The 27179-nt window shown below is 35.1% G+C and overlaps 1 protein-coding gene across 12 annotated transcripts in view; it reads left to right on the top strand.

Moving 5' to 3' along the window:
- Setd5 (SET domain containing 5) overlaps positions 1 to 27179 on the top strand; it is a 76565-nt gene that overhangs the window by 9177 nt on the left and 40209 nt on the right. For 4 of the 12 annotated variants that reach the window (XM_058572979.1, XM_058572975.1, XM_046425700.2 and 1 more), the window contains exons 2-3: positions 18795 to 18854; positions 22111 to 22297. In XM_058572979.1, coding sequence (XP_058428962.1) covers positions 22227 to 22297 — 71 coding nt within the window. In that variant the 5' untranslated portion in view covers positions 18795 to 18854; positions 22111 to 22226. Of the gene's footprint in view, positions 1 to 18794; positions 18855 to 22110; positions 22298 to 23130; positions 23356 to 23742; positions 27038 to 27179 lie in introns of those variants that run through there. The other 8 variants (XM_046425690.2, XM_058572974.1, XM_058572980.1 and 5 more) reach the window with 8 other exon arrangements.

Genomic DNA, 27179 nt, shown 5'->3' with positions numbered 1-27179 from the left:
TACCACATAAAAATAAATAAATGAAATAAAGGTATTGTGTCCATCTTTAAAAAAAAAAACAAGAAAAGAGGTCTGAGGGAAGTTTAGGAGCACATCTAAAATTCTGAAGCCCTTTTAAAAATGTTTTTCTTCTGTCTAGACAAATTTAGTTTTATTTGTAGCAAATACAACTTTCGTGTTTTTGTTGTTGTTGTTGTTGTTTTGTTTTGGTGCTGGGAATTGAATCCAGGGCCTTGTGCATTCGAGGCAAGCACTCTGCCAGTTGAGCTATATCCCCAGTCCTTAAAACAAAATTTATGTTAACATCTAGAGCTCAAAAGTTACTGTAGCCATACCACTTAGAACAAGTAGGTAATAAAACCAACCCTAGACCTCTTCATTTGGAACCTTGGACTTGGTTGACCTGATCTATATGTTTTTACTTCAGTCTTCCTTACTTAACCCCTACACCATTAAAATTTGAAGTGTTGCTAGGAATAATATATCAGTTCATAAGATGAGTAGGAGTCTGGCTAGGCCATTTGTGGAGTCCCCTGGGAAGACATGTATTTTTAGACAAGTGAGACTCTGGGTAGGTGTAACCTTCCTCTTAGAGTTTATCATGAACTGTTGGTATGAAAAGAAATGACTGGAAGTTTGCATAGTACACTGAGCAAGAAGTAGACATCCTACCCTCAAAACATTTAATATATATATATATATATGTAATTATTATTATTATTGGAATAACTGTGTGACAAGAGAGATGGAAAGTCAAATTTTTTGTCAATTCTGTTTTGCGAGTTTTCTCTTAATTCTGTTTCACAATAAGTTGGATATCTTTGGTGAAAATGATTTTTAAGAACAATTTTTTATAGATAGTGTCTTAGTTTCCCTGGAATAGTCCTGGTTTATGCCTGCTACTTTAGCATAATTAGTAATAGCACCCCTTTCACTCTTAAAATATGTCCCAGTTTGGACCATAAATTATATGCTTACCTTAATTATAGGTCGTCATGGAACTTTTAGTCTCCACCTAACAATCCAGTTTTCTTCATGAAGGAGTTCAGATTCTGGAGTCTCCTCTGTGCTATGATTTATCTCTTGGTCTCTATGAACCCCCATTTCCAAATGAGTAATTTTTAGAATGCCTTTTCTTTCTCCTTTTAGTTAACTGTATGGGAAGAAATTGATACAGATTTGATTCATTTTTAAATTTTCATTATGAAAAATTTCAAATAGAATAAAAACACTTCCTTTGGATTTTATTAAACTATTAGTTTAAAATATATTTGAGGCCTGGCTATATATTTAGGACTAGTACATATGCTTAATACATGAGGCTCTGGAGTCAGCATTCCAACCCCCCACCCCCAATAAATCCACTTGGTTAAGATAAAGGCTATATACATTTCAGATAATTGTTAAGTTTTGAGTCTTTAAGCTTTCTTCGTGTGTGTGTGTGTGTGTGTGTGTGTAGGTAGCATGCTTGCCTAAGAAATTTATGGTTTTGTAGAGTTCCTACTCTTCAGATTTTAAAGATTAGAGTGTCATTTAATAGGGTCCAGTTTTAGATGACCTCTCTTGCCTATACTTCATGTAAATTAGTGACTAGATAGGTTACAAACATACTGTATAATAGTATTTGTGTACTTCCATTGAGTTTTATAGCGTGTACCTGTCTGTGTGATGTTAGAGCTTTTGTTTGTGTGGGTTTTATCTGTGTAGATTTGAAGATGAAAACTATTTCCAAGGGTTTTTTTTTTTTTTTTAATTCTTTTTAGTTGTAGATAGACACAATACCTTTTTTTTTAAATTTATTTTCATGTGGTGCTGAGGATCAAACCCAGTGCGTCACACATGCTAGGCAAGCAAGCATGTGAGCTACAACCCCAGCTCTCCAAGTTTTTTTTTTTTTTAAGTAGTATTGTTTTACATCTTTGCAAATCTCTTTAGTATCAGACTCGATCGAAGACAGCTGCCTTTTCCATAAGTGCTTCTGCCTCTGATATGTTGTGATTAAGTTGTTTTGGTTAAAAACTATGAACAAAATCTGGCCTTGTACAGATAATATAGTTGAAAGGAATGAGGTCACATATCACCTGAAAGAATCTAGAGGAAGACTTCAGGATTCTCAAACCACACTATCAGGATCACTGCCTAGATCCATTTTTTGTTTTATGCTTGCAAAGTGGTGATATATTGCCAACTGTGGTGGTACATGCCTGTAATCTCAGCAGCTCCGGAGGCTGAGACGGGATAGTGAGTTCAAAGCCATCCTCAGCAACAGAGAGGTGCTAAGCAACTCAGTGAGATCCTGTCTCTAAATAAAATACAAAATAGGGCTGGGGATGTAGCTCAGTGGTCGAGTACCCCTGAGTTCAATCCCTGGTACTACCCCCAACACCCCACCCCAAAAATGTGGTGATATTATCTCTTCTACATTTATTTTCTGGAATATTCACATATTATTTGACTACAGAAGGCAAGATAAGTGCTTGTCTTCTACTCCCTACCCCATTCTATTTACCAGTTTTCAAAATAATGAATCAGTAATTCAGCAAGCTCCAAAGGTGATCTGTGAAGTATTATTGTGTACTCATGGTTTAAACATGTTTGATATGTTATAATCTCTGCCGTTACTATTTTTGACATTCAGATTGTCCTGCCTTTGGCTGTTGGATCTTAAGTCCTTTCAATTCATTCTTTTTTTTTTTTTTTTTAAATATTTATTTATTTTTTAGTTTTCGGTGGACACAACATCTTTATTTTATTTGTATGTGGTGCTGAGGATCGAACCCAGCGCCTGGCGCATGTCAGGGGAGCGCGCTACCGCTTGAGCCACACCCCCAGCCCTCAATTCATTCTTAATATGTCTCTTCCCTTGTTTGTTTCCTTGCTCTCTAGTATAGCAAGATGTTCCAGGATCATTTTGTACATATTCTACCCCAAACCTGAAACCAACTATTTCTGCAAAAATTCCTAGTTTCTTTTAATGAGAAATGGTGCCTAGGGACCACAGTCTGTGTACTAGGAATGTTCATTGCTCTTGGATCAGTACTTGTTTCTAGACCTTTTCAATGGTCTGAGCATTAAAAATGTTTTCTTTCATTTTTAAAATTTCATTTGTTAGTACTTGATAACTTCCATTTCAAATTCAGTAGTACATAATGTTTAAGTAAACTGATGTTTCTCCCTTTTCCTTATGCCCCCAAATCCTGGTTTCCACTAACACCAATGTAAGTTTTCTTCGTGCCACAATACAGTTTAGAATGGTAGGTCAATGTGATTATTGAAAAGTGTTTTGGTTTTTTTTTTAATTTTGTTTTTATTTATTTTTGCCCTTAGGGTAAATCCCTTAAGAGATACTCAGTCAAATTACAGTGTTTTGAAATCACTTGGAATGGTTCTCTGTGTTTTTGCCACCAGCTTGATATACAACAAGAGTAATTTGTTTCCTTGTACTTTCAGATTTTTCAGGGACTACTTTTTGTTTTGCAATTATGTAAAATACTTAAATCATTACTAAGTGCAATTTACAAAACTGGATGTGGTCAGAAAAATCTAGCTGCTTTCCTGATTTCTTCCACCTTGTTCTCTCCCTCTCCTATGTGTAAGATTTACAAATTCCTCTTGAATATTCAAAATGATATTTTGTCATACTTCTAACACAAGAAACATTTAAGTTAGTTTACTTAAAACTATGTCTTCCTGGATTTTTCAGTAACTGGTATCTTTGTTCCGTGAAAGAGGAACATGGGTTTTTAAAATTCATTTTTAGGAAACATAATGTCTTGATTTAAATATAAATTTGAGATAAGAAACTCCTTTCTCCAGTAAATTCTCTCTCGAAATGCTAGATTATATTTCTCTCCTGTTTTTAGGCATACCTGGCAAACTGGTACTACTTTTAATATAGTTTATCAGCTAATATTTCTTGAATAATTCACCTTAATTTAGATGTTATTTAGAAAGGATGTCATCCAGCTGGTAGCAGTGGATCTTGCCTGTAATCCCAGCAGCTGGGGAGGCTGAGTCTGGAGGATTACTGTTGCAAAGAAAAGAAAGAATGTCATCTCTTATTTTGTCATGTAAAATTTAAGATACTTGATTTTGGTTTTGTTTTTTGGTGGTACTGGGTATTGAACCCAGGGGTGCTTTACCAGTGAGCCCAGCCTTTTTGAGACAGGGTCTTGCTGAATTAATTGCCTAGGTTGACCTAAAACTTGGATCTTCCAATTTCAGCCTTTAAAGTAACTGGGATTGCAGGCATGTGTCACCCAATCCTGCATCAAACTACTTGATTTTATAAGCTTTAAATACAAAATTAAATATTTTAAAATATTTTTGTTTGTTTGCAGTACTGGGATTCAACCCAGGTGGGCTCTACCATTGTCTACCATTGGGATCCTCCACTTCAGCCTCTCTAGTAACTGGAATTACAGCCATGTGCCACTGCATTGAGCTAGATCTTTTAAACTCATGAATCCATTAAATTTGCCTTATTCTTGCTAACTGTAACATCTTTTTTTAAAAAAAAAATATTTTTAGTGGTAGATGGACACAATACCTTTATTTTATTTATTTTATGTGGTGCTGAGGATTGAACCCAGTGTTTCACATCTGCTAGGCAAGGTCTCTACCACTGAGCTACAACCCCAACCCCTAGCTATAACATCTTAAAATTACAATACCATATTTCAGCAGTGTAGTATAGGATAAAAATACTGAATCAGGATATGTCAAATGGTGAAAAAATAGTGATTAATAGGAATGTGAGTGTTCTGGAATTGGATAGATCTTGGTTCATATTCTAGCTCTGCTTTTCTTACTCAAGTTTCTTGCCAAGTTTAATTCTTTGACTTAATAGGAATTAGTACCTTCCTAGTAAAATAGTTATGGGCATTATATAAGCTAGTGCATGGAAATGGATTGAGGAAACAGTTACTGTTACAAAATAAACATCCAGTAAAGGTTAACTTATTTTGGTGGTTGATATTATTGTTATGAATATTTGATTACTCTTCTAAATTCTATATGAATCTTACTTAGAATAAATAATGTCCAGATGCTGTAAACAGCAGCTGATTTTCATGACTCCATGGGTTATATGAAAAGAACTAATTATTAACAAAGGGTAATTGTTATTTAACTGAAATTTGTTTGAGGCCTCAGACTATAAATATGCCAGTGCTTATAATATAAATGTAATCACATTTAAAAATTTAATAGAGAAAGGAACTTTAAGGAAACAAAGCTCCTTTTCATTCTTCAAACTTTAGAAATTATATTATTTTAAATAGTTTCATGTATATTAACCAGTTATAGAATTTATTTTAATTTTCTAATTTTGACATCTGCCTTTTCTTTTTTTTAAATATTTTTAAAATATTTTTTTAGTTGTAGATGGACATAATACCTTTATTTGTATGTGGCACAAGTCTTGCGTTCTATCACTGAGCCACAACCCCAGCCCCTGCCTTTTCTTTTTTTAAACTATATATATTTTAGTTGTTGATGGTCCTTTATTTTATTTATATGTGGTGCTGAGAATCGAACCCAGTGCCTCACACATGTAGGCAAGTGCTCTATTACTGAGCTATCACCCCAGCCCTAGCATCTGCTTTTTTTAGTGCCTTCAGATAAAGCTGTATAAGACGAGATTGCTCGTGAATTCAAGTTTTTGTTTTTTATAATACTTTGAGATTAGAGTGAGATTGAGTAGTGCTAAAATGAATTCAGGTTGGATGATGGTATTTTAGATATGGGAATAGGAGGTGTAGCAATGGACAAAATGGTGGACTAGACTCCCCCTCTCCCCCCAAAAAAGACTGGATCTAAAATGCACATTTCTTTTTTTAAAAAAATATATATGTTTTAAAGATATGGTGAAGTATTTATGGATGAAATGAAAGGTTTGGGATTTACTTTAGAATGGAAAGGAGGTAATAAATGAAACAAGATCAACTGTTGAAACGGTGATAATAATTAAATGGAATTCTCTATATAATTTTACTTTTGTGTTGGTTTGAAAGTTTTTATAATAAAAAACTGTAAATTTAAAACAAAAATATTCATAGATGTGACTGTGGTGGGTCCTGATAAAGGAGACCTCTGTAGTGGTGAATATAACCAGATGTTTCTGTGTCTCTTATTGGTACTGCTTTCCCTCTACGCCCATTTGCTCTCCTGACCATCACATAATATTTACAGTGAAAAATAGAATAGGCTGCAAAGATACATAATGACTTTTAAATTTTAATATTTTTTAAAAGCCTATGCAGATTTTGGAAAGCACTCCTGGCCAGAAGGTTGAGAAAGCAAATTATTATGTGTAGCTTACAATAGATTTCGTTTCATGAAATGGTTGAATATTTGAAAAGATTATAAACATGTCAGATCAATACCCAAATGGTAAAGATTTACCTAAGAAAATTAACCAAACACTTGAGTAAGGATATTATTCTGCAGCTAGTAACTACTTTTAGTAGCCAGTTGTTACAGGAGTCCAGCTATAGATTCCTCTTCTATACTTGATATGATTGCCTTGGAAGAGGAAAGTAGTTCCTGCCTTCATCATGGCTTCTATTCTGTTTCTCCCTCTTACTCTAAAGCAGTATACCAAAATTGGGAGTCTGCAATGTGCTGAATATTTTGCTAGGTTCTTTTATGAACATTATCTTGCTTAATTCTCAGTACAGTGCTCTTAGGTGGTTTACAGTATAAACAAATTGAATCATATGGTAAGCCAAATCTGGCTGATTCCAGGATCTTTTTATTATACCATATCTCCTACCATATTTCTGGAATCTTTTACAAACTCTACTGATAAAATCTGTCCTTTCCTCTGCTCTTGACTTTGGATATTGCTACCCCCCTGTAGTTTTGCTCTTTTTTTTTTTCTTCAGGATTCTTTGCCTAACAAGGGCCTTTTGATCCTAGGATGTGGATAAAGAAGGAAATGATGGTACATTATTGGGGGTTGTTCCTTAGTAGAGTGATTGTAACTTTTGAAATAGTTAGGCCTCTTCCAAGAACTCATACTTTACCATTTTGTCACTTTGGAGTCTCCTTTAATCCCAGATTGACTGTAGTTGAGGAATGAATATAGAGCAGAAACTTAAAAATTCCTAAAAGTCTCACATCAGATTTTTTCTCTGTATTTTTCTGAAGAAATGGTTTATAGTCTATCAGATCTTAACATCGTTAAGGACCACAAGTATCCAGCCAGCTGGTAGGGTGGTGTGTACCTGTAATCCAAGAGATTTGGGAGAGTGAGGAGGATCACAAATTTGAGGACAGCCTCAGCAATTTAGGAAGACCTCAAAAAAGGACAAGGGATATAGTTCAGTGGGAAACTGTGGGTTCAGTCCTCAGTACAAAAAGATAAAAACTACATTTATCCTAGGATTTGGTTCCTAAAATAGCAACAAGTACCAGAGTCAATTTAATTCTTCATTGACCCCAAAAATGACTGGCTTTGATCTTTTGGGACAAACATCAAACCACTATGAAGCCCACCTGTGAAAGCAGTTTTTGTTTGTTTTGTTCATTCATATATATGAAATTGTCAGTGGAGCTTTATTTTGTTTATTTATTTGTGGCGCTGAGGATCAAACCCAGTGCCTAACACATGCTAGACGAGCGTTCTACCACTGAGCCACAACCCCAGCCCCAGTTTGTTGTTGTTGTTTTAATCAAAGAAATGATTTGTGAATTAAGCTTCTATTTTGGAAATTCAACTAATTTTACTACTAGAAATTGAGTCCTACTTAGTTTACTTGTATAGACTTGGTATTGATGCACACTCCATTGTCCTTGATAAGTTCAGATATTTTTAAAGAAAGTGAAAAAAGGAAAGCACTAATAACAGATCTAGAAGTTAGGAAAGAGTTCCTAAAAGAATTTGTATTTCAGGAGAATAAGGAGTGGTTTCTAAGGTAGTACCTTTGTAATGTAGCAGGCTGATTGCCAAGATAAAGCAAATATTGTCTCCTTTGAGCAATTCACCAAAGCAAGTCTGGTAGAAATTCACAGGTGTGTGTGTGTGCTCACATAATAGCTAAGAAGTATTTTAAGTCTGAAATCTGTTAGGAAAACAATAAAAAGCCAGTTTACACCCAGGATTAATCTTGGAATATTGGTACAATATTTGAAGACTAATGGGGTTTTCTTCTTGTTTTCATATACAGAGTTGGGAAAGAGTTGGAATTTTAAATGTTAAAAGCAATCATGAATCTTGGTGGATTCTTAAGAAATCCTAACTTCATTGGTCATGTAATTTTTTTTTTTTTTTTAATTTAGACATTGCTTTTACAGAAGAGTTTCATGGTGGCTTGTCACTAGACCCAGTATGTCAATGGTGGGGCACCTTCTGAGGCAGGGATCATCTTTGTTTCCCCTTTTGTTGCCCTTAGTGTTATTTGATATATTTACCAACCTATAAATTGTTAATGATCTTTAAAGATATAAAATAAAAGAATCCTCTGCAGAAATATTGTTAGTTTTCCATAAAATACTTTTTAAGTGGTTTTCTAATCAACAGGTAGAATTGTTTACACTTGAAAAAAAAATCGTTTTCCAAAAAAATATTGGAATCCACTGCTTTTTAGTTATTAATGGTGGTCTATCAGGCATTTGATAGAATCTGGAGCATGGAATTTAAGTCTGTGTTTTTACATTGGTTACTAAGTGTTCAGAAACAGTCGTATTCAACACTTGAAAATATTTCGTTCAGGAAAAAATGAGTTAATAAATAGGCGTTTTAATGAAAAAAGAAAATAGATCATGGATAGAAATCTTAGAATACTTTGTGTTTTACTCTGCCAATTCAGTGCTAGATTTCTGGCATTGCCTAGGTTCAAAATCTGCTATGACCAGAATGCCAACAGAGGTGATTCTAGAAAACAGTAAAATCAAAGGGAAAATTTAACATGATATGTGGTTATGTTTATGTTTTGTATAAGAATTTGAAGCAACTTACTCTGCTACTTGTATTTATTAACAACAACAAAAAAATGTTTTATCAGTCTCCTGGGGCTAATTTAAGTATTAATTATTGACATGAGTCCCAAATACAGATGTATCAAAGCTTTAAGGTCATTTTTTTATATTAAGTTCTGAGAAATTTTTGCAGTCCTAAATTAAATAATTTTGTTGCTTGGATGATTGGAACTGTTGAAGGTCTTGGGTGACTACAAGCCACTAGCTAGTTCAGATATCTATTTTCATGGGCTTCTAGGAAAATAATGTGCTCACCATTCCAAAAATTGCATGGTACTCAATAACCTGTTTGAGTAAATATGGGCTATTTTTGCTTAGGCAAAACTTAAATGTATATCAGTGTTTAACTTGTTTATTGTTACTTTTTAAATTAGAAGTATTGTAAATTTAGTCACATTATCAAAACAATTTATGGTGATTTACTTGGGTAATAGATTGTATAGGGTTGTGTATTTGCATTGATGGTGATTTGGTCCTATTTTTCAATAACTGGACTTAAATAACAGTTAAGTGTATAATCATCACACTAAACATTACTCAGCAAATTGTGTGGTTTTGTAATCCATCTGAACTTTTGCAAAAGAATGATGTGATATACACAACTGATATTTTGAAATTTGCTGTAAAATAATTCGGGCAGTGGGGAGGGGGGGCGGCTTGTATGAGCCTGGCCATGGAGTTAATTGTTGGTTAAACGTAGAGAACATAGAGTTGGTTGCAGAGTTGTCTGGAGTTTTATAATTGTTTGAAATTTTTTATAATACAAAAGTTTGTTTTGTTTTTTTAAGATGGTGGAAACACATCCAGCAGGATGAATACTGTGAACAAAATTTTAAAGGACAAGAAACACGTTAATAACTAACAAAGAAGGTCTTGTTTCATTTAAGCAGAGGAGTTTGAACTAACTCAATAAGTACTAAGGGAGCCATTGTAGACTTCTGAGAGTAAAATGATAACAGTCAAAGATATGTTCTAAAAGGGTTAGGGTAGAAGAATGTAAAGTAGATTGGAAGGTTGAGAATCTGAAGGAGTGAGACCAGTTCACTGATAAAGTGCAACCTTGAAATCATTACAAGAAGTTGAGAATTGTTGGTGAATGGATTGTTTTTTAAGACAAATTGTGAAACACTTCAAAGGAAAGTAGTTCTGTATGCAGGTTTTTCATTCAGGTGCTAGAGCCAGCACAACAAAAAGGAGGATTCCCCCCAACACAAGTCCTTTTGGCCAGAACATGAATTTGAACCAGGGAAGTGTCAGGTGTCATAGAGGAGTATGTTAAATGAATTTATGGCTAGGTAAAAATTAGGTAAATATTTTGGCTGTGTCCTTTAATCAGTACAGATAAGCTTCTTATAGTTTCTGGGTTTCTTCTCTTTCCAGAGGTGATTAAAAATGAAGCATATTTTATACCCCTATGGCAGAAACACTAGAACAGAGTCTTAATAATCTGTTTGGAAACGAAGAGCTTAAATCTTCTAGTTTACTTGCTTTTTCAGTCAGAATTCTACAGATGCCAGCTAGATTACAGATGGCTGGCATAATTTGTTTTTTCATTACTGGAAGAAATTTAGAGCTGGTTGCATTCTATTAAAAGAATTATAAGTTATCTCAACTATAAGAAAAGACTTTGTTTCTGAAATATTGCTTCATCTAACTTTATTTTGAAGATCCCAACAAAATTAAGGGGGAAAAAAACTGAGGTCTGAACCCAGGGGTGCTCTACCACTGAGTTATATCCCCAGTCCTTTTTATTTTGAAGACAGGGTCTAGCTAAAGTTGTTGAGGCTGGCCTCGAATTTGATATTACTCATGCCTCAGCCTCCTGAGTTACTGGAATTATAGGCATGTACCACAGTGCCCTACTCAGTTAGCATTAGTCTTTAAAAGTGAATCATGGGGGCTGGGGCCATAGCTCAGTGGTAGATGCTTGCCTCGAATGTGTGAGGCACTTGGTTCCATCCTCAGCACCACATAAAGATATTGTGACCATCTACAATTTTTAAAAAATTTTAAAGAGTGAATCATGGGCCTGGGGATATGGCTCAGTGGTTGGATGCTTGCTGGCATGTGTAAGGGCCTGTGCTTGATCCCCAGCATTGAAGTTGGGGGCGAGAGGTGAGTCACATAATTGTTGAATTTACAGTTAATTTTCATTTCAGGGTTTTCTTTTAGAATGCAGAGGACCTTTGAGGAAAAAAAAACTGTACAAGGAAAGTTAGAATTGAGATTATTTTAGACCTTATAAAATTTAGCCTTCCCTTATCAATCAAGAACTGAATTGTTTATGAAAATTAAAATGGTTTTAACTTTCTGGTGGTTAGTTTCATTGGTACTAATAAACATGTTTATGCCATTGTAGTGATTGCACTTACAGAAATTTATCCTCAAGAAGTGTTTACACACAAAACGAAAAAGAAATGTTTGTGCGCAAAACGAAAAAGAAATGTTTGTGCATATGAATAAAGAAAAGGATAGGAGATAGAGGTATAGCTCAATGGCAGGGCACTTGCCTAGCATGCATGAGGTTCTGGGTAGGTTCCCTAGCACCACACACACACACACACACACACACACACACACACAAAAGGTAAATGCCTGGATATTTAATATAGCACTCTGTATATTATGGAAAATTAGAAACAGTTCAAACATCCACTTGCAGAGAATTGATAGAAGAGAATACTTTGGCATAATTTAAGGAGGAGTAGATCTGTACATATTTATACAAAGATGTTTAAAATATTGCTTAAATTTTAAAAGCAGGTTATAGAACCAGTGAGGTTACTTTTTTCTTGGGAGCTACTCAAAAATTTCATTTCTGCTTTTTGTTCTTAGAATGTTGTTGTTTTTTAAAAAATTATTTATTACTTATATGTGACAGTGGAATGCATCACAATTCTTTTTTTACTTTTTTAGTTGTAAATGGATACAATATCTTTATTTTATTTATTAATTTTTTTATGTGGTGCTAAGGATCGAACCCAGTGCCTCACACATGGGAGGCAAGTGCTCAACCACTGAGCTACAACCCCAGCCCCGAATGCATTACAATTCTTATTTCACATATATAGGACAATTTTTCATATCTCTGGTTGTATACACAGTGTATTCACACCAATTTGCATCTTCATACCTGCACTTTGGATGATAATGTCCATCACATTCCACCATCATTAATAACCCCGTGTCCCCTCCCTTCTGCTCCAACCCCTCTGTCCTACCTAGAGTTTGTCTATTCCTCCCATGCTCCCGCTCTCTATCCCACTATGAATCAGTCTCTTTATATCAAAGAAAACATTCAGCATTTGTTTTTTGGGGATTGGCTAATTTCACTTAGCATTATCTTCTCTAACTCCATTTACCTGCAAATGCCTAGAATATTGGTGTTGTCACATTTGTTATATATGGACCTTTATTTTATTCATTTATTTATATGCAGTGCTGAGAATCAAACCCAGTGCCTCACACATTCTAGGCAAGCACTCTACCACTGAGTCACAACCCCCAGCCCAACAAATTAATTATAAGTAATTTAATATTGATGCAGCCATGCAGGGGGCGGTTATTGAGCATATCAGAATTAAGTGTTATGTTTACTTTTTTTTTTTTTTTAATGTTTTTTGGTTGTTGATAGACCTTTACTTTTTTTTTTTTTTTTAATATGTGGTGTTGAGGTTCGAACCCAGTGCCTCACACATGCTAGGCAAGCGCTCTGCCACTGAGCCACAACCCCAGCCCAGCGTTACGTTTCTTTACTGCTATTTTCTTTGCCACTTGATCTGCCAAGAATCACAGAACATGTGTGGTCAGATTCTTCTGTATTTTGAAGAATTTTTTTCCCCTTTGCCTTCATTGTTTATACAAATTTCCAGGAGACCAGTTAGCAGTGAGCTTTGTCGAAACAGCATAAGAGATTTAGAAAAGAATTTGTTTTTGACTCTTACACTGGTAAACCGTGGAGTGGGTTAGGGTTTCTGGGTGGAAAAAATCTGCTCAGTTATTGAAACACATTTTATGGTTTTTATTTTTTTCCCCTTCATGGTTATAAAAATGCAGTACTTGGCACATAGGCAAACCTAAAGAGTTTTCAAATTGCCTACCCTCTCCTACTTTGGATAGAAGAAACATCTTAAAATAGCAATTAACATAGTTTTTACATGCATAGTAGTTATTTCATGTTTGTGGAATGAATGAAGGAAGGAAGGATTTTTTTTTTTTTTTAAGAAAATCATTCTTTTATTTTTTTCGACATGGCAAATCTGTTCTCTATAAACCCTATATGAAAGGCTGAAGTGGACAAATCCACACAGCACACAAGGAAAACACACAGAGCTAATGCATTTTCAACTGGGAACCAGTGGTTTCCAGTTCTGAGTTAAGTGTACAGTCACCTGAAGGGCTCTTTAATTTCAAAAAGAAAAATAATTGCATTAAAACAATGTAAAGGAAAGATGAATTTTAAAAGGCAAATCTACATAATGTAAACTCAAGGTGCCAGGCACAGTGGCGCAGCCTATAATCCCAGTAACTAGGGAGACTGAGACAGAAAGATCACAAGTTCAAGGCCAGCCTCAGCAATTTAGCAAGACCCTATTTCAGAATAAAAAATAAGCTAGGAATGTAGCTCATTGGCAAAGTATCCCTGGGTTCAATCCACAGTACCACAAACAAAAAACAGCAACAATTCGAAGTTACCTAAGGAGAGCCAGGAATTTTAAGTTTATCTAACAGCACCAAGAAATAAAAACAATTAGTTTTAATTCAGATATTATCAAAGGTAAGTAGTAATTGCTTTAGTAAAGTTTAAACATAAAAATCTTAACTTTCTTACAAGTTAAATCTTTTTTTTTTACACATGCTAATAAGCAAATGCCCTCCTACTGACCTGCACCCCCAACCCCACAAGTTAATCTTTTTCTATTCTCTTTCTTCATCCATAAAATAATGAATTATACTCAAAACTCTCAAACTCTGGAAGCCTTTGCCTAAACTTGTGAAAGTATAATGGATATTAATGCCCTATGAATGTACATAATCACCTTTGTAAGTAAAAGTGATCTTCATTTCAGGGTTTGAAAACCAAAAAGGTTTAAATTCAGAGGCAACCAAGTGTAGAGAGGTATGAGGGTTCTCTTCCTACCTAGTGGGGTACATTCCTGGTAAGAAGTCTCCAAAGGGGCTGGAGTTGTGGCTCAGGGGTAGAGCACTTGCCTAGCACGTGTGAGGCCCCGGGCTCAATCATCAGCACTACATAAAAATAAATGAATAAAATAAAGCTATTGCGTCCATCTCAAAGCATACTCTGAGCCTAAGAACACAGGATGTGAATTCTTAGCTTGTTAACAATTTTAAAAAACTAAATTCTTCAAGAGAATCATCTGTATTTGATAATTAGAAGATTTCTTCCTGATTCTTGTTAAGCATACAAAGAGTCTAAGCATTATTGATTAGTTTAGCAGTAAATATTTAAAATCATAGTATTTAGTTCTATTACTTGTACATAGTCTTAACACTACCAGCATTCCCCCTGTCTCTTCCAAGTACTACTATGTATGACGTAGTCTCCGTGATATTCATTACAAATGAAATTTTTCATTGAGGAAGAAATTCTTACTATGGAATAAAGTGAGTTTTTATTTTAATTGACTTTTAATTATATTCTATGCTAGTAAACTCCAGAGTTTTTATAGACCTTGGTTTATTATGCAAGCCCAGTAGCCCCTAGAGTATAATTCAAGCAAAGAAATCAAAGGATAAACTGTTTGTATAGGAGAGAAGAGGTGGGAGGCAACAAAAAAATGTATATTGGCTCTACCTTACTAAGTCATGATGCTTCTTTGGACTCTTAATGTTTACCCCAGTCATTGTTTTTTCTTCTTTTTCTCTTCAGCCCTGAACTCCTAGATCTTTCACCTGCATTCACTTGCTTCTTATTGTAAGCCTAACTTAATATTATATCAGTTGCATGAACTTTTTTACTGCATCTCTTAATGCTTATTACCTTTCTCTCTCTTTTATGTCATTTTGTTTTGTTTTTGTTCTCATATTTCCCACATTGTCTGCTCTAGCAAAATTAAATTCATGCTATTGGAGAAGAGTAGAGTGAAAATCATTTTTAGCTATATTCAGGTTATGAGCAGCTCCTCTTTCTTCACACACTTAAAAGAGACAAAGCCATTTAAATTTTTATTTGCTACAGATGCTAGCCCATGTGCACATATGAGGCAGCCGGACTGTTATTCTTTTGTTGTACAGATGAGAAAACTGCGATGATAGACATTACATAAATTGCGTAAGACACTTGGAATAACACTTCTCCCAGGCTAAAAAGCTATATATTATGATACAACTGTGGAGTTTTTCCTACCTCCAAGTTCAGATTGAGCATATAGACTATATAATATCTGCACTTGCCACATATATTTATGTTTACTTCTCAAACAAGATATCATGTAGGTAAAAATGCAATTAAATATTTATTGCATTTTGAGCTGTGATTTTAAAATTGATGGTAAAAAAATCATCGTTCAGAAAAATTCCTAATATTCTTTCCCCATTCTCCTTTTTACTGTTTTACAAAATTATCCAAAAGAGGAACTGAAGTATTTAAGAAAATACTAAGCAGCATAGAAGTTATTTAAGAAAATATTCAGCTTTACATGTATAGCAGAATTTTGAATAATCAGGTTCAAAATTTTTTTAAATATTTATTTTTTAGTTGTAGTTGGACATAATCCCTTTATTTTATTTATTTATTTTTATGTGGTGCTGAGGATCGAACCCAGGGCCTCGCACATGCTAGGTGGGTGCTCTACCACTGAGCCACAATGTCAGCCTAGGTTCAAAAATTTAATCTTAAAATTAATGACTGCCTTTTGACCCCAGTTGAATTTTTTATGATTTTTTTTCTTCATGAGGAAATTTTATTTATTTATTGGCCTATTCAAGATCTATTTTAAAGCTCTTATATGTATCTATTAATTTTGCTATTTAATAATCCCAGATATAGGGATAGTCCATTGGACTGAATGCATTTATTTCAGGACATGTCTTAGATGCTTGTATTATTGTTAAATCTCAATTTAAAGGCTGTTGGTTTCAGAAGTGAATTTTGGTTGGTTGTAGCTTCAGGCTACAACCAAAGTGAGATTTGCTACATGTAGGGTCTTTAAGAAGTAAGAAAAAATGCCTTGTAACAATATAATGTGAAAAACCTTATATCAAAACTGGAAAACAGGCCTAGAAATGAGAATTCAAGGGAGGATTTTTGCTTACTCATTTATTTATTTTTTGCAGTTCAGGGCCTTGCATGCATTAGGCAAGTGTTTCTACTGGAGCTCCAGCCCTGGAGATTTTTAAATTGGGGATATTTTTTTAACTAAATTGTGGTTAACAAAATGAAAAAAAAAAATATTGACCTTCTTGTAAGATCAGAAGTGATATTGTAATATTGTTGCTCCTCAGTCATTGTGAATAGCATTGTGAGATGATGTTGCGTAATCAGCTTTTTGTGTCAACCTAAGCAAGAATACATTTTCTTCTTTTTCCTCTAATAAGATATTTAACGTTGAATTCCATATAATTTCAAATTTATGAAATGTACCTCTCTGATATCAGAATTAGTGTGTATATTTGTCTTTATTTTGAAATTTCATAATTGAGTGCTAGGTTTCAGTGGCACACTTTAGAGAAGCTACTACCTCCCAAAAGGTTTTTCTTATGAGAGTGAGGACTGTTAAGTGTAAATTTTGTATGTAATAACCTTACTGTTAATGTTTGACAAATTACAGTATATAAAAGTAAAAATGCTCAGTGTTTTGTTTTAAGTGAAAAGTAGATACATATTACAAAGCCAAAGGAATTAAAAAGAAAAGGACATTTTGAGAAATTACTTGTTCTTATAGATATGAAAAAATATTCACTTATGATTCATCGGAGACTGCAATTGAGGAAGAGATTTGGCGTTCTCATGGTTTATGGAGAGAGCTGATCAGAAATTGCTCCTTGGCTGAGTTGCTGTCTGCATAGGCTGTTAACAATTGTTTCTCTGGCAGCAGATCTTGTTCATCAGGATTGCATCATTTCTGGGATAATGGCCAAGGTCCACAGCCTCAGTACAAAGACTGTCTGAAGCATATGAGGCCTGTTCTTTTTCTGAAGCGGCACTCCTCTTCCTGCCAGTCCTCTTCACAGGATTACTGAAGCAGACTTGTTCTGAATTTCTTTCATTGGATTGGCTGTTTATTGGACTCTTGTCTCCCAGCTGCTTCCGGCTCACCTGTCTGATGCAATTTTTCTTCTGAAATCTCTGTTGGAATTGTTGTTAAAACACTTTTGTTTGTCTTCTGTGAAGGTGACCAGACAGATTGTATTGGTCTTGGGCTTTCAGCAAATCTTATAGAAAAGAGACTACCATGATAATAAGGAAATTACTGGTCATTTCTGAACCCAATTAAAAAGACAGGGTAATTATCAACCACTTCTGGCATGTTCTATTTAACATTCTCTTCCCTAGAAGCTGCATGTAGATGGTAACTACTTAAAACAGTAGTCATTACTAGGACAGGCTAGCTCTGTTTATGAATCCAAGAACTTATTAGTGTTTATGCACTAATTATTAATTAACAGATAAGAAATTGAAATTCTGATGCATTAATTTTTCTGCTACTATACAATCATTTCTCTTTCCCCTCTTGTCCTTTCTCTTGTTTACTATTGCTAAAGGAGTCTACTTCTTCCTGAGTATGCTCTTAAAAGAATGATTTATTTAAAAAAATCAAATCCATAAAATATCAACATAAATAAAGTAAATTGCTCTATTGCTTGGTAACTGGAGTACAGTGAAAGCTTTTTTCATGTTTATGATAATTAGTATTTCAGGTTTTAATAACTCATTCTGGCTGTTAAATTTTATGTTTTGGAGAAAACACTGAAATTTTAAGGAATACTGATCTTTGTCGCCGCCGGCCCCCCACCCCCAAAATCTGGCTCATCTATTTTCCTTCCCTTTGGGAATATTAATTAAAGCTCCATTTTTCAGCATGTTTCCATTATGGCATTCTTTACACATACAACTGACTCCCTTTTGTCACTCTTTTCTGTAGGATAGATGGAATGGAATGAGAGGAAAGTAAAGGATAATATGAACTTAAAACTTAATAGGTGGCCGCGCACAGTGGCACACACTTGTAATCCCAGGAGGCTGAGGCAGGATGATCATGAGTTCAAAACCAGCCTCAGCCAACAGCAAGGTGCTAAGCAACTGAGTGAGATCCTGTCTCTAAATAAAATACAAAATAGGGCTGGGGCTGGGGCTCAGTGGTCAAGTACCCTGAGTTCAATCCCCAGTACTTCTCTCCCCACCCTACCCCTGCCCCCAAAAAAACTTAATAGGTGTTTTTAGTCTCTCATCTGGCTGGAGAGTAAATTTGACAGTTTTTTTTTTTTTTAAAAAGCTTCTTGAGTGGAATGGGTCAGCAGAGGAGAGAGACAATCCCTTGGGAAATGGGAGAGAATTCTAATTTGAAGGAAACAGAAAGATTAGCTAATGACATAATAAGTGTTTATCACTGCTTAAATACAGTTAATTTCCTTCACCGCCCTTTATTTAGTGTCTGGTTTTACAGGAAAATGGGTTATGCAGGTTAAAGGACAAAAAAATGTATTATTGGATAAAATGGATGGTAAACAAAACCAGAGGAAATGTTATACAGAAATGAAACAAAATTATCATTAATATGTCTGTAGAATTCCATTCTCTGTTCATTCATGTTATTTCTTCCTATGCTAATTTGTGTCTCAACTTTTTCTAGGTCTTCAGAGCTACTGGCAGATAATTTTGGGGGACTTCATATTCAGAGGTCTATATAAAGGTGACTGACCCAAATTATTAATTTGTTTTATTTCTTGCATGTAATGAATGCCGACATCATGATACAAAAATGGTGTTTTTAATTTGCTCATGAAATATCTCTTGAACCTTCTTTATATGTCAGTTGGGTTTTGGCAATTAGAAATACGGTCTGATGAAATAGACAAAAATTCTTATCCACACAGTTTATGTTCTGGTAGTAAGAGACAGAGTAACAAGTAAAACGTATCTTGAAATTGTTCCACCTAGAGACAGTTAATTTTTAACCGCTCTCTCCAATACACATCTCTAAATTATATGTTTATAGATTAATAATTGCTATGACTGCTGAGCTTGATAAACTACAGCAGGAGTCAGTTGTATTGGTATATAAAAACTAGAGTATTATTGCATCTAGATCATCTTTTAGAAGGCCTTCAGTGAGCTTTTTATCATTGTTATTATTATTTTTAGTGGTAGATGGGCACAGTGCCTTTATTTATTTATTTATTTGTATGTGGTGCTGAGGATCGAACCCAGTGTCTCACACATGCTAGGCAAGCACTCTACCACTGAGCTGCTACTTCGGTAGCCTCTTCAGTGAGTATTTTAATACCTGCATTTTACCTAATTAAACAGAGAAGGAACTATTTTCAGTAGTTTTTTTTTGTTTTGGTTCGGTTTAGTTTGGTTTCTTTTTGTTTCTTTCTTTCTTTTTTTTTTTTTTTTTTTTTTTTGGGTACTAGAGATTGAACTCAGGGGCACTCTACCACTAAGCCCAACCCTGCTTTGTATTTTATTTAGAGACAAGGTCTCACTGAGTTGCTTAAGTGCTTTGATTTTTGCTCAAGCTGGCTTTGAACTCATGATCCTCCTGCCTCAGCCTCTCGAGCTGCTGGGATTACAGGCATGGCCCCCCATGCCCAGCTATTTTCATTGTTACATAAGAGAAATTTGAAGTAGTTATCAGAATTTGAATTAAGCCTTGTTATTATGAAAGCATTATTTGGAATGAGTTGGTCAAGCTAGTGGAGGAAGGATCATATAAAACTAGACAAAAGGAAAATGAAAGAAATTCACTTAATGTTTTTTTTTATATATTTATTTTTTAGTTGTAGTTGGACATAATATCTTTATTTTATTTTTATGTGGTGCTGAGGATCGAACCCAGGGCCTTGCATGTGATAGGTGAGTATTCTACCGCTGAACCACAATCCCAGCCCCACTTAATGTTTTTTAAAGTTACTTATCACCTATCAGAAGTCACTGTGTTGGGGCTGGGGTTATGACTCAGTGGTAGATCACTTGCATAGCTCGTGCTAATAAATAAATAAAACAAAGGTATTGTGTCCAACTACAACTATATGTGTGTGTGTATTTTTTTTTTTTTTTTTAATCACTGTGTTAGGATTTCTTTAGGGAATGTAGAAATCATTATTTATTCCTGGAGGAAATATTAGGTGAATTAACTCTTTCTTTTAGTATGTCTCTTTAAAATTAATGTCAGAAAAAAACCTCTGTCTAGGTTTATAAATTGTCTCCCCCCCCCCCCTTTTTTTTTATAGGCATACGATAATAATGACTATGCCAGAGGGTCCCCCCCCCAGTCGTGTTGAGTAACCCCTCCCTTTTTTTAATGTCATTTTCAGAAAATATAACACGATTCAGATTCCTTTTAGTGGTCAAGGGGGGTGGTGCGATCATTATTGGACTCTATTCTGGTTATGTGGTAAGGCAATTTTGGGCCTTGCTTTTTTTTTTTTTTTTTTTCTTTTTAGAATTATAACCAAACTGTGCCCTTTTGGTAAGTGGTCTCTGTTTTGACATTGCAGATTTCATTTCAGTTTCCCAGTGGCTTAGAGGATATGCAGCCATAATCTGTTTAGATGTGTAAGCCTGGCCCAAAGGCAAAAAGTAAATAAGTAACTTTTCTATTGTGAACCATAGGAAACAGTAGATAGAAAAACTTGACCTCGTTTGCATTTCAATTCCCAATCTAGCATTGTTATCTCCAGTTGGGTACATGTATATTGCAACACCTGGGGAGGCATGGATTCATTGGTGAGAGCCAGCTTTTTGATATCCTATGGGCCAGGGAAAACTTCTTGGTTTGTAGCTAACTATTCTAGCATTCTAAACTAATGGCTCAAAAGTAACGTTATCTTCATGTGTTCTGAAAAATCTTTACCTCATTCATAGTCAGATTTTGTATTCAGGTCAATCAAAATAAGATTTAGACATCTCAGATCAACTTACCATTGAAAATCTGAGTTAACCCCCTGGATTCATTCAGAGTCATGTACTTTTTATTCCTGTTTTTGGGGGTATTAATAATTGTTTAGCTTTTCTTCTTATTTGTCATGAATCAATATGTAGTCTTTTTTATAAAAATCCTTGTTAACCTTGATCTTCTACATTCACATTGACTTTCCTCCATAAAATGCTTCTGTGGTTTTGTCCTTTTAATTGTTTTATACATTGATATAAAGCCACTAATGTAAAATAGTACAAATTTCCCCTTTTATACCATACTTCCAAATCTCTTACTATACTTTTTTTCCCTTTTTTCTCTTCAGAAGTTTGAAAATCTTTCTCCTCCCAAATTCCACTGGTTTGTGGTCACCAAGCCTTCAGTCCTTTTTCATACACAATTCTCTAATCTCTGTCATGAAACAATATTATTTGTAGTTATAGTTTTTTTGTGCTGCCCCTTGAGAGATGGACAGAAGATATATATACACACATACACACACTCTTTTTAAAACAATTTTAAGTTCTCAGCAAAACTGAACCAAAAGTATATAGATTTCCCATTTATTCTCTGCATTCATACATGCATAGCCTTCCCCATGGTTTATGTTTTTATTTATATCTAGCAGTGTATATTATCTTCCAAATACAGTCCTTAAGATAATTGTATCTTCCTCCCAAATTACAGTTAGAATAAAAATGGTTTGAAAGAAGGAAGAAAGTGTTCTGTGACAAAAGAATGCAGGAAGAAACAACTGTATCCAATCAAATACAAACAAGTTGATCTTTTCTATCTGTAAAACTTTGTTTATTTGTGGCGCACAGTTTAAGTGAAGACCTTGAATTTTTTATAGAGTTTATTTTATTTAAACTAGCGCATTTGTAATAACCATCCTATTTCTTAAAACTTATTTGTTAGATCCTGCACTGCTGGGGGCCTTATCAAAACAATATAAAAATGTTTAATAGCATTTAGGGTAAATTTAATGAACTACCTAGTTACAAGATATTTTTCTTTCCTGTGGCAGGATTCCTCATGTCCATAACATGTTGGCTGAGGCTCTGGAGCTCACCCCCACTCTCAGAGTGGTCAGTCTCCATTAATTGGATCCCTTGATTTCCATTTTCTGCTGTGTTTGACGTCATGAGCATTGCAATCCCTCTGGGAGTCACCACACCAGATACATCCTACTCAGATATGGCTGCTGGATCAGAGTAAGTGCTACTTCCTAGATAATAGGTACACTACCAGTTTGTATGGAGACAGTTTTCTTATGGTAGTTAATAAGATCTATGTATTATTTTCTTAACCAAAGTGTATCCCACTATAAATGACATTAGACCTTGCCCTTTTCTCCCCTAGAAGCTGGAGGAAAAAGGAATTAGAAGGGGGAGGAAAGGAGCTTTTAGGGAAGGATTTGGGGGTGAATAATTAATAGAATCAAAGTTGCAAAGTAGTGATTGCATTTTCCTTGTTTTGATGGGTGGGGAAGATTGAAATAAAGTAGGTGTCACTACCTGCTTCCATAGAGTTAATGATTATTCTGATGGAAGGAGATAGGAGGTGTTCTTTCCAACTGATTTCCTTTGAAGGCCTCTTCCTATGTACTTCTCATTGTTCTGGAGTAAAGGGGCTGAAACTATGTGGGCATGTTGCTTAGACCTTCTGATTTTGGGGTAGAAAATATGGAAAGCAGTATCATCTGGGTGTTTTTTTGTTTTGTTTTGTTTTGTTTTTAATAATATTCATTGCCTAGAAAGAGGACCTTCAAAATCAGTGGTACCAAACTTTTTTTTCAGCTAAGAGCAGCTTTAGGAATTCAGAGTTTGTCGAAAAGCCCAATCCCTAAAATAGACTCTCAGTTCTTGAAGAATTTAAATGCCAAATGACAATGAAGGTAGGCCTTCATTATACAACTTTATATCACAGTTTTAAAAATTTTAGTCTTTTGTATCCCTTCTCTTTTAAGTTGTCCAAGATTCCCCCTGCTCACAGATTCCCCTCTTGTCCTTTTACCTCCCTTGTACCCAATCTTCCTTGCTTACAGAAAGGAAGTGGAAGCCCCCTACCTTTCAAGACGAAGTGGCACTACACCAGGATGTGAAAGTCCAGCGAAAGAGACCCAAGGGGCCTAGGGGGCAGCACACCCCCAGAAGCCAAGTCTATTCCAGGCAGTACCAGGGATTAGGGTCTGGGCTGGAAAAATCCTGGTGTTTTGAATATGTTCAGGTCCAGTTCAGACTCTTGATCCCACAGCCACTTCTTGAGTGAGGTGGGTGTTGCTCTAATTCCCCTGTTTCTCTTGCCATTTTCACAGTTCCTGGGGATTCTTCCCCTTTCAGCAAAGCAACTGTACCAGAATTTTGGGTTAAATGGCATCCCTCATTAATAGTGGTTTTCTTCCTTAAAAACTGAGAATATTATTAAAGAGCATGTATATTTCTTCAAAGCCACTTATTGTTAACTTGTCCATTTACTGAGTTCCTTAACAAGGAAGAGTTAAGGGCTGGGGATGTGGCTCAGTGGAAGAGTGTGCTTGCCTAGCATGCACAAGACCCTGGGGTTCAATCCCCAGCTCCAGGGTGGGGGGTGGGAGGGAGAGGAAGATTTAAAATAAAGCTACCCTAAGAAGTAGTATATAATAATCTGGGGTAGTCTGGAATTGAAAGCAAATTTCAAGTCTATTCCCATATAAAAAGGATGAAGGAGGGTGGGGGACGGGAAAGAGTGGGTTGTGTTCCTTCTAGAGCTTTTTTAAATTTTTGTTTTCTTTTGGTTTTGGTTGTTGTTGTTGTTGTTGTTGTTGTTGTTGTTTGCATGCCAAAGAGATTAGTTATTCCATTATCTGAGACTTTCAATTTTATAATTATTTCCCCAAATAAGGCCCTGTCTGCATTAGTAGATAGCTCAGTTGTATATAGTGTTTGTAGTTTTTCATGAAGTCAGCTACTAACCTGCTACAATATAACAGACTGTATAAGTAGACAGCATTGACATTTGTGAGAAATTTCAACAAAAAGGCTAAATCAGTAAGTTTAGAGTTAGTAGATAAGGAAAAGATGCAAAGCAGTTATTCTTACAACTGATATTTTCCCCAGAGTAAAAAGATAACTGCCTACAAATGTTGCTGGGGAATCCAGAGTGATTGCAGAAAAGAAAAATCTTCTGGTCTATATATTTGAATGCAGTGTCATGCACTAAGATTTTCTGAACATTTTCATCCATAATCTTCAGACAGGTTTCTGATACTATGGTCAGAATTGATGTCATACCTACCCCTTTTATAGGTTTACAAAGGAAGAGTACATCAATAATTACCTTTTTAATTATTCTGCTCAGTTTTAATAACACTTGTTAGTGTTTCACCATGTCTATCCCACTGTTCTATACACTCTCTAGGATTAAATCTGGTATTAAGTGCAACATAATACCAGAGTCAAAGACTAGACCTCACCTCATAAGTTTTAAATTTAATGGCAGCAATATACAATACGTTGGGGCTGGAGTTGTTGTTGTTTTGTTTTGCTTTGTTTTTGAATATGTAAAGGAGAACTTATAGATGTAACAAAAGATACAAAGGGTTTTTTTTTAAATTTCCAGTTCTTCCCAAACAGAATTTCAGTCATTTTCTAAGAGGTGGCCTAATAGTGACAGGTTGCATATTATACTTTGAGTACTATTAATGGAGTATATCTGTTGTTAGCTTGGTTTCTATGTGTGTGCCCTACTGTTAAAACAAATCACTTACTGAAAAAGAAAGGCTGCAGTTATGTTTACATGAATTGGTTGGCCAATAAAAGAGATGCAATCCTAATAATCCAAACTTTTAATCTATATTTTAAAATACAGTTAAGAACTGATGTATATGTTAGGGAATGTTCTAGACAGTCCTACAGTTACCCATTAACATCTCACTCTGTATTTAAGCATTAACCAGTATGGAAAATGCAGTTTCTTCATCATATGAAATGAGTTTAAATTTTAGATTTGATATGCATGGCAATATATTAAATGCTATGCTTGACTAGAAAGTGTTGTGTGGTAGGATGGCCTGTTAACCTCCACAATATACATTTTATTTTTATTCCCTAGACTTGCACGTGAAGTGCATATGTTCATATTTACCCAGTTTGGAGATGGGTAAGATATAACCAACATAGCTCCATCTCCATGGCCATCTTTTATTTCATGCAACTTTCGTTTTTCCTGTCCCCCCCCAAAAAAAATCCATTTCTAATGAACAGCTGTCATTTTTCACCCATGTGTTTAATAGTACAAAATCTCCTATATGAAATATGTACAATTCTATGGAATATTTGTTTGTCAAGTAATGTACCTAGTAAATTTACTATGTATAAATTCATTACTCTCTTTTAACTGTCCATCATAGAACTAAATTCTATCTTCATTTTATTAATGCTTGTCTGCCTTTGGTTTCATTTAGGAAACCCCACCTGTTTCCTAATACTCAGAGCTGATTGCCTCTCAGTAAGCCATGTTCAGATCATCTTTTTCTCAAGAATACTGACCTGCATTCTTGATGTACCACACCCTGCCCCCAGTTCCCATCTTGCAGACACTGTTAAATAATAAAATGCATGCAGTTCACTAACAGAGAATACTTTCCTATGTCTAAAGTTCTTCTTCATCTAGAAATTACCTTTGCTGTTATTAATAAGATCCCTTCTCACAGTTTTGGAGCATAAAACTGGGTGAGTTGGATACATATCTCAGAATTTTCTTTTATCCCTCACTTCTCAACTGATGTGCCAAGTTGGACTGCATACTTCTTTTTTCCTGCCAAGTATTATATATTGTATATCCTGAGGCAGGAAAAATGTCTATTATTTGAAGCAAACGTTACACATTATTTTATTCCCTAAAAGTCCAATTGATCTCTGAGGTTGAGTTATTCTAGTCCTTGGAGTGTCTGTCTTGTGAATCTCTGTCCTAATTAATATAAATTATAGATTATCCATTTTCATCTCTGCTGAGTAATACAACTATGTTCCATAATTATTCCAGTTTCCCCCAAATCTTACGAGGTAACAAGTTAAAACTGAGGTGTTTGGTTTTTTTCCCACAAATATTATTTTATCCTTGGCTACCTGTGCCTTTTTATTATCAAGTAAAGGCTTACACTAAATTTCTAAATTTGAATACATTCAAAATTCAATAATAATAACAAATTGTGCTTGAATCGTTTATTTTTCACTCAATCAGAAAGATCCTAAACCAGGTTTCTCACTAAACCTGGTTAATAAAGGTCTCAAATAATTTCTTTAAAGGTAAAATGTTATCCTTGTTTCCAAAAAGACATAATAGAGAGGTTGTAGGTTTTGGAGTCAGGCACTGTTTTCAGTCCTAGCTCTGTCAAAATATGATCTTGGGGAAGCCATGTTACTCTAACCTTCTCAACTTCCTCTTCTACAAAAACGGGGTGCTGTTCACCAATTTAGTGGTTGCAGAATTTAAAAGGAATCAACAAGTATAAAGCAAATGTTAGGCAAATTACAAAATAGTTTATACAGCTGTTATTATTTGTCACCGGTCTATTGTAACTTATGAGTTTAGATTTAATTATTTTGAAGTCCTAGGGTATTGCCATGCAGCTGTTAAATAATTGTGTTCTTTATATGCTTGCATGTCATTGGTGAATGAGAAATTATTACTCTGATATGTGAAAGGTGTTTGGGGGTTCTTCAAGATGAGAGGTGTGATAAATATAAGATGCCATTGTTTTTACCTGTACTTTCTTCAGGGTATCCTGTCTTGGTAGTGAATGGAAGAGGGCCTGGTCCCTGGGGCAGTGCAGAAGGCACTTTCATCATCTCACTCACTGCAAATGTCATGTGAGGTTTCATGGAAGTATTAAGAGATCCAATTAAGAAGAATAGTTCTGAGTCTAAACCAGCCCAGAGTGGCTTCTCTAGGGGAAACTCCCCGCTCAGCTGGTACGTTTGTGTTTGTCATTAGGGACACCTTGTATCCCAGGTGCCTACCTTGAGACATCTGCCTATACTGGCTTCATGTTACACACAAATTCACATTCAGTAACACTCCTACTGTTATTTATAGGCTTAGTTATGTTAATCA

This window comes from Marmota monax, unplaced genomic scaffold (assembly GCF_021218885.2).
Source record: "Marmota monax isolate L192 unplaced genomic scaffold, Marmota_monax_Labrador192_F-V1.1 WCK01_AAM20220418_F8-fsc00028, whole genome shotgun sequence".
In the NCBI taxonomy this organism is placed as follows: Eukaryota; Metazoa; Chordata; class Mammalia; order Rodentia; family Sciuridae; genus Marmota; species Marmota monax.
This window is presented reverse-complemented; position numbering and strand designations above follow the sequence as displayed.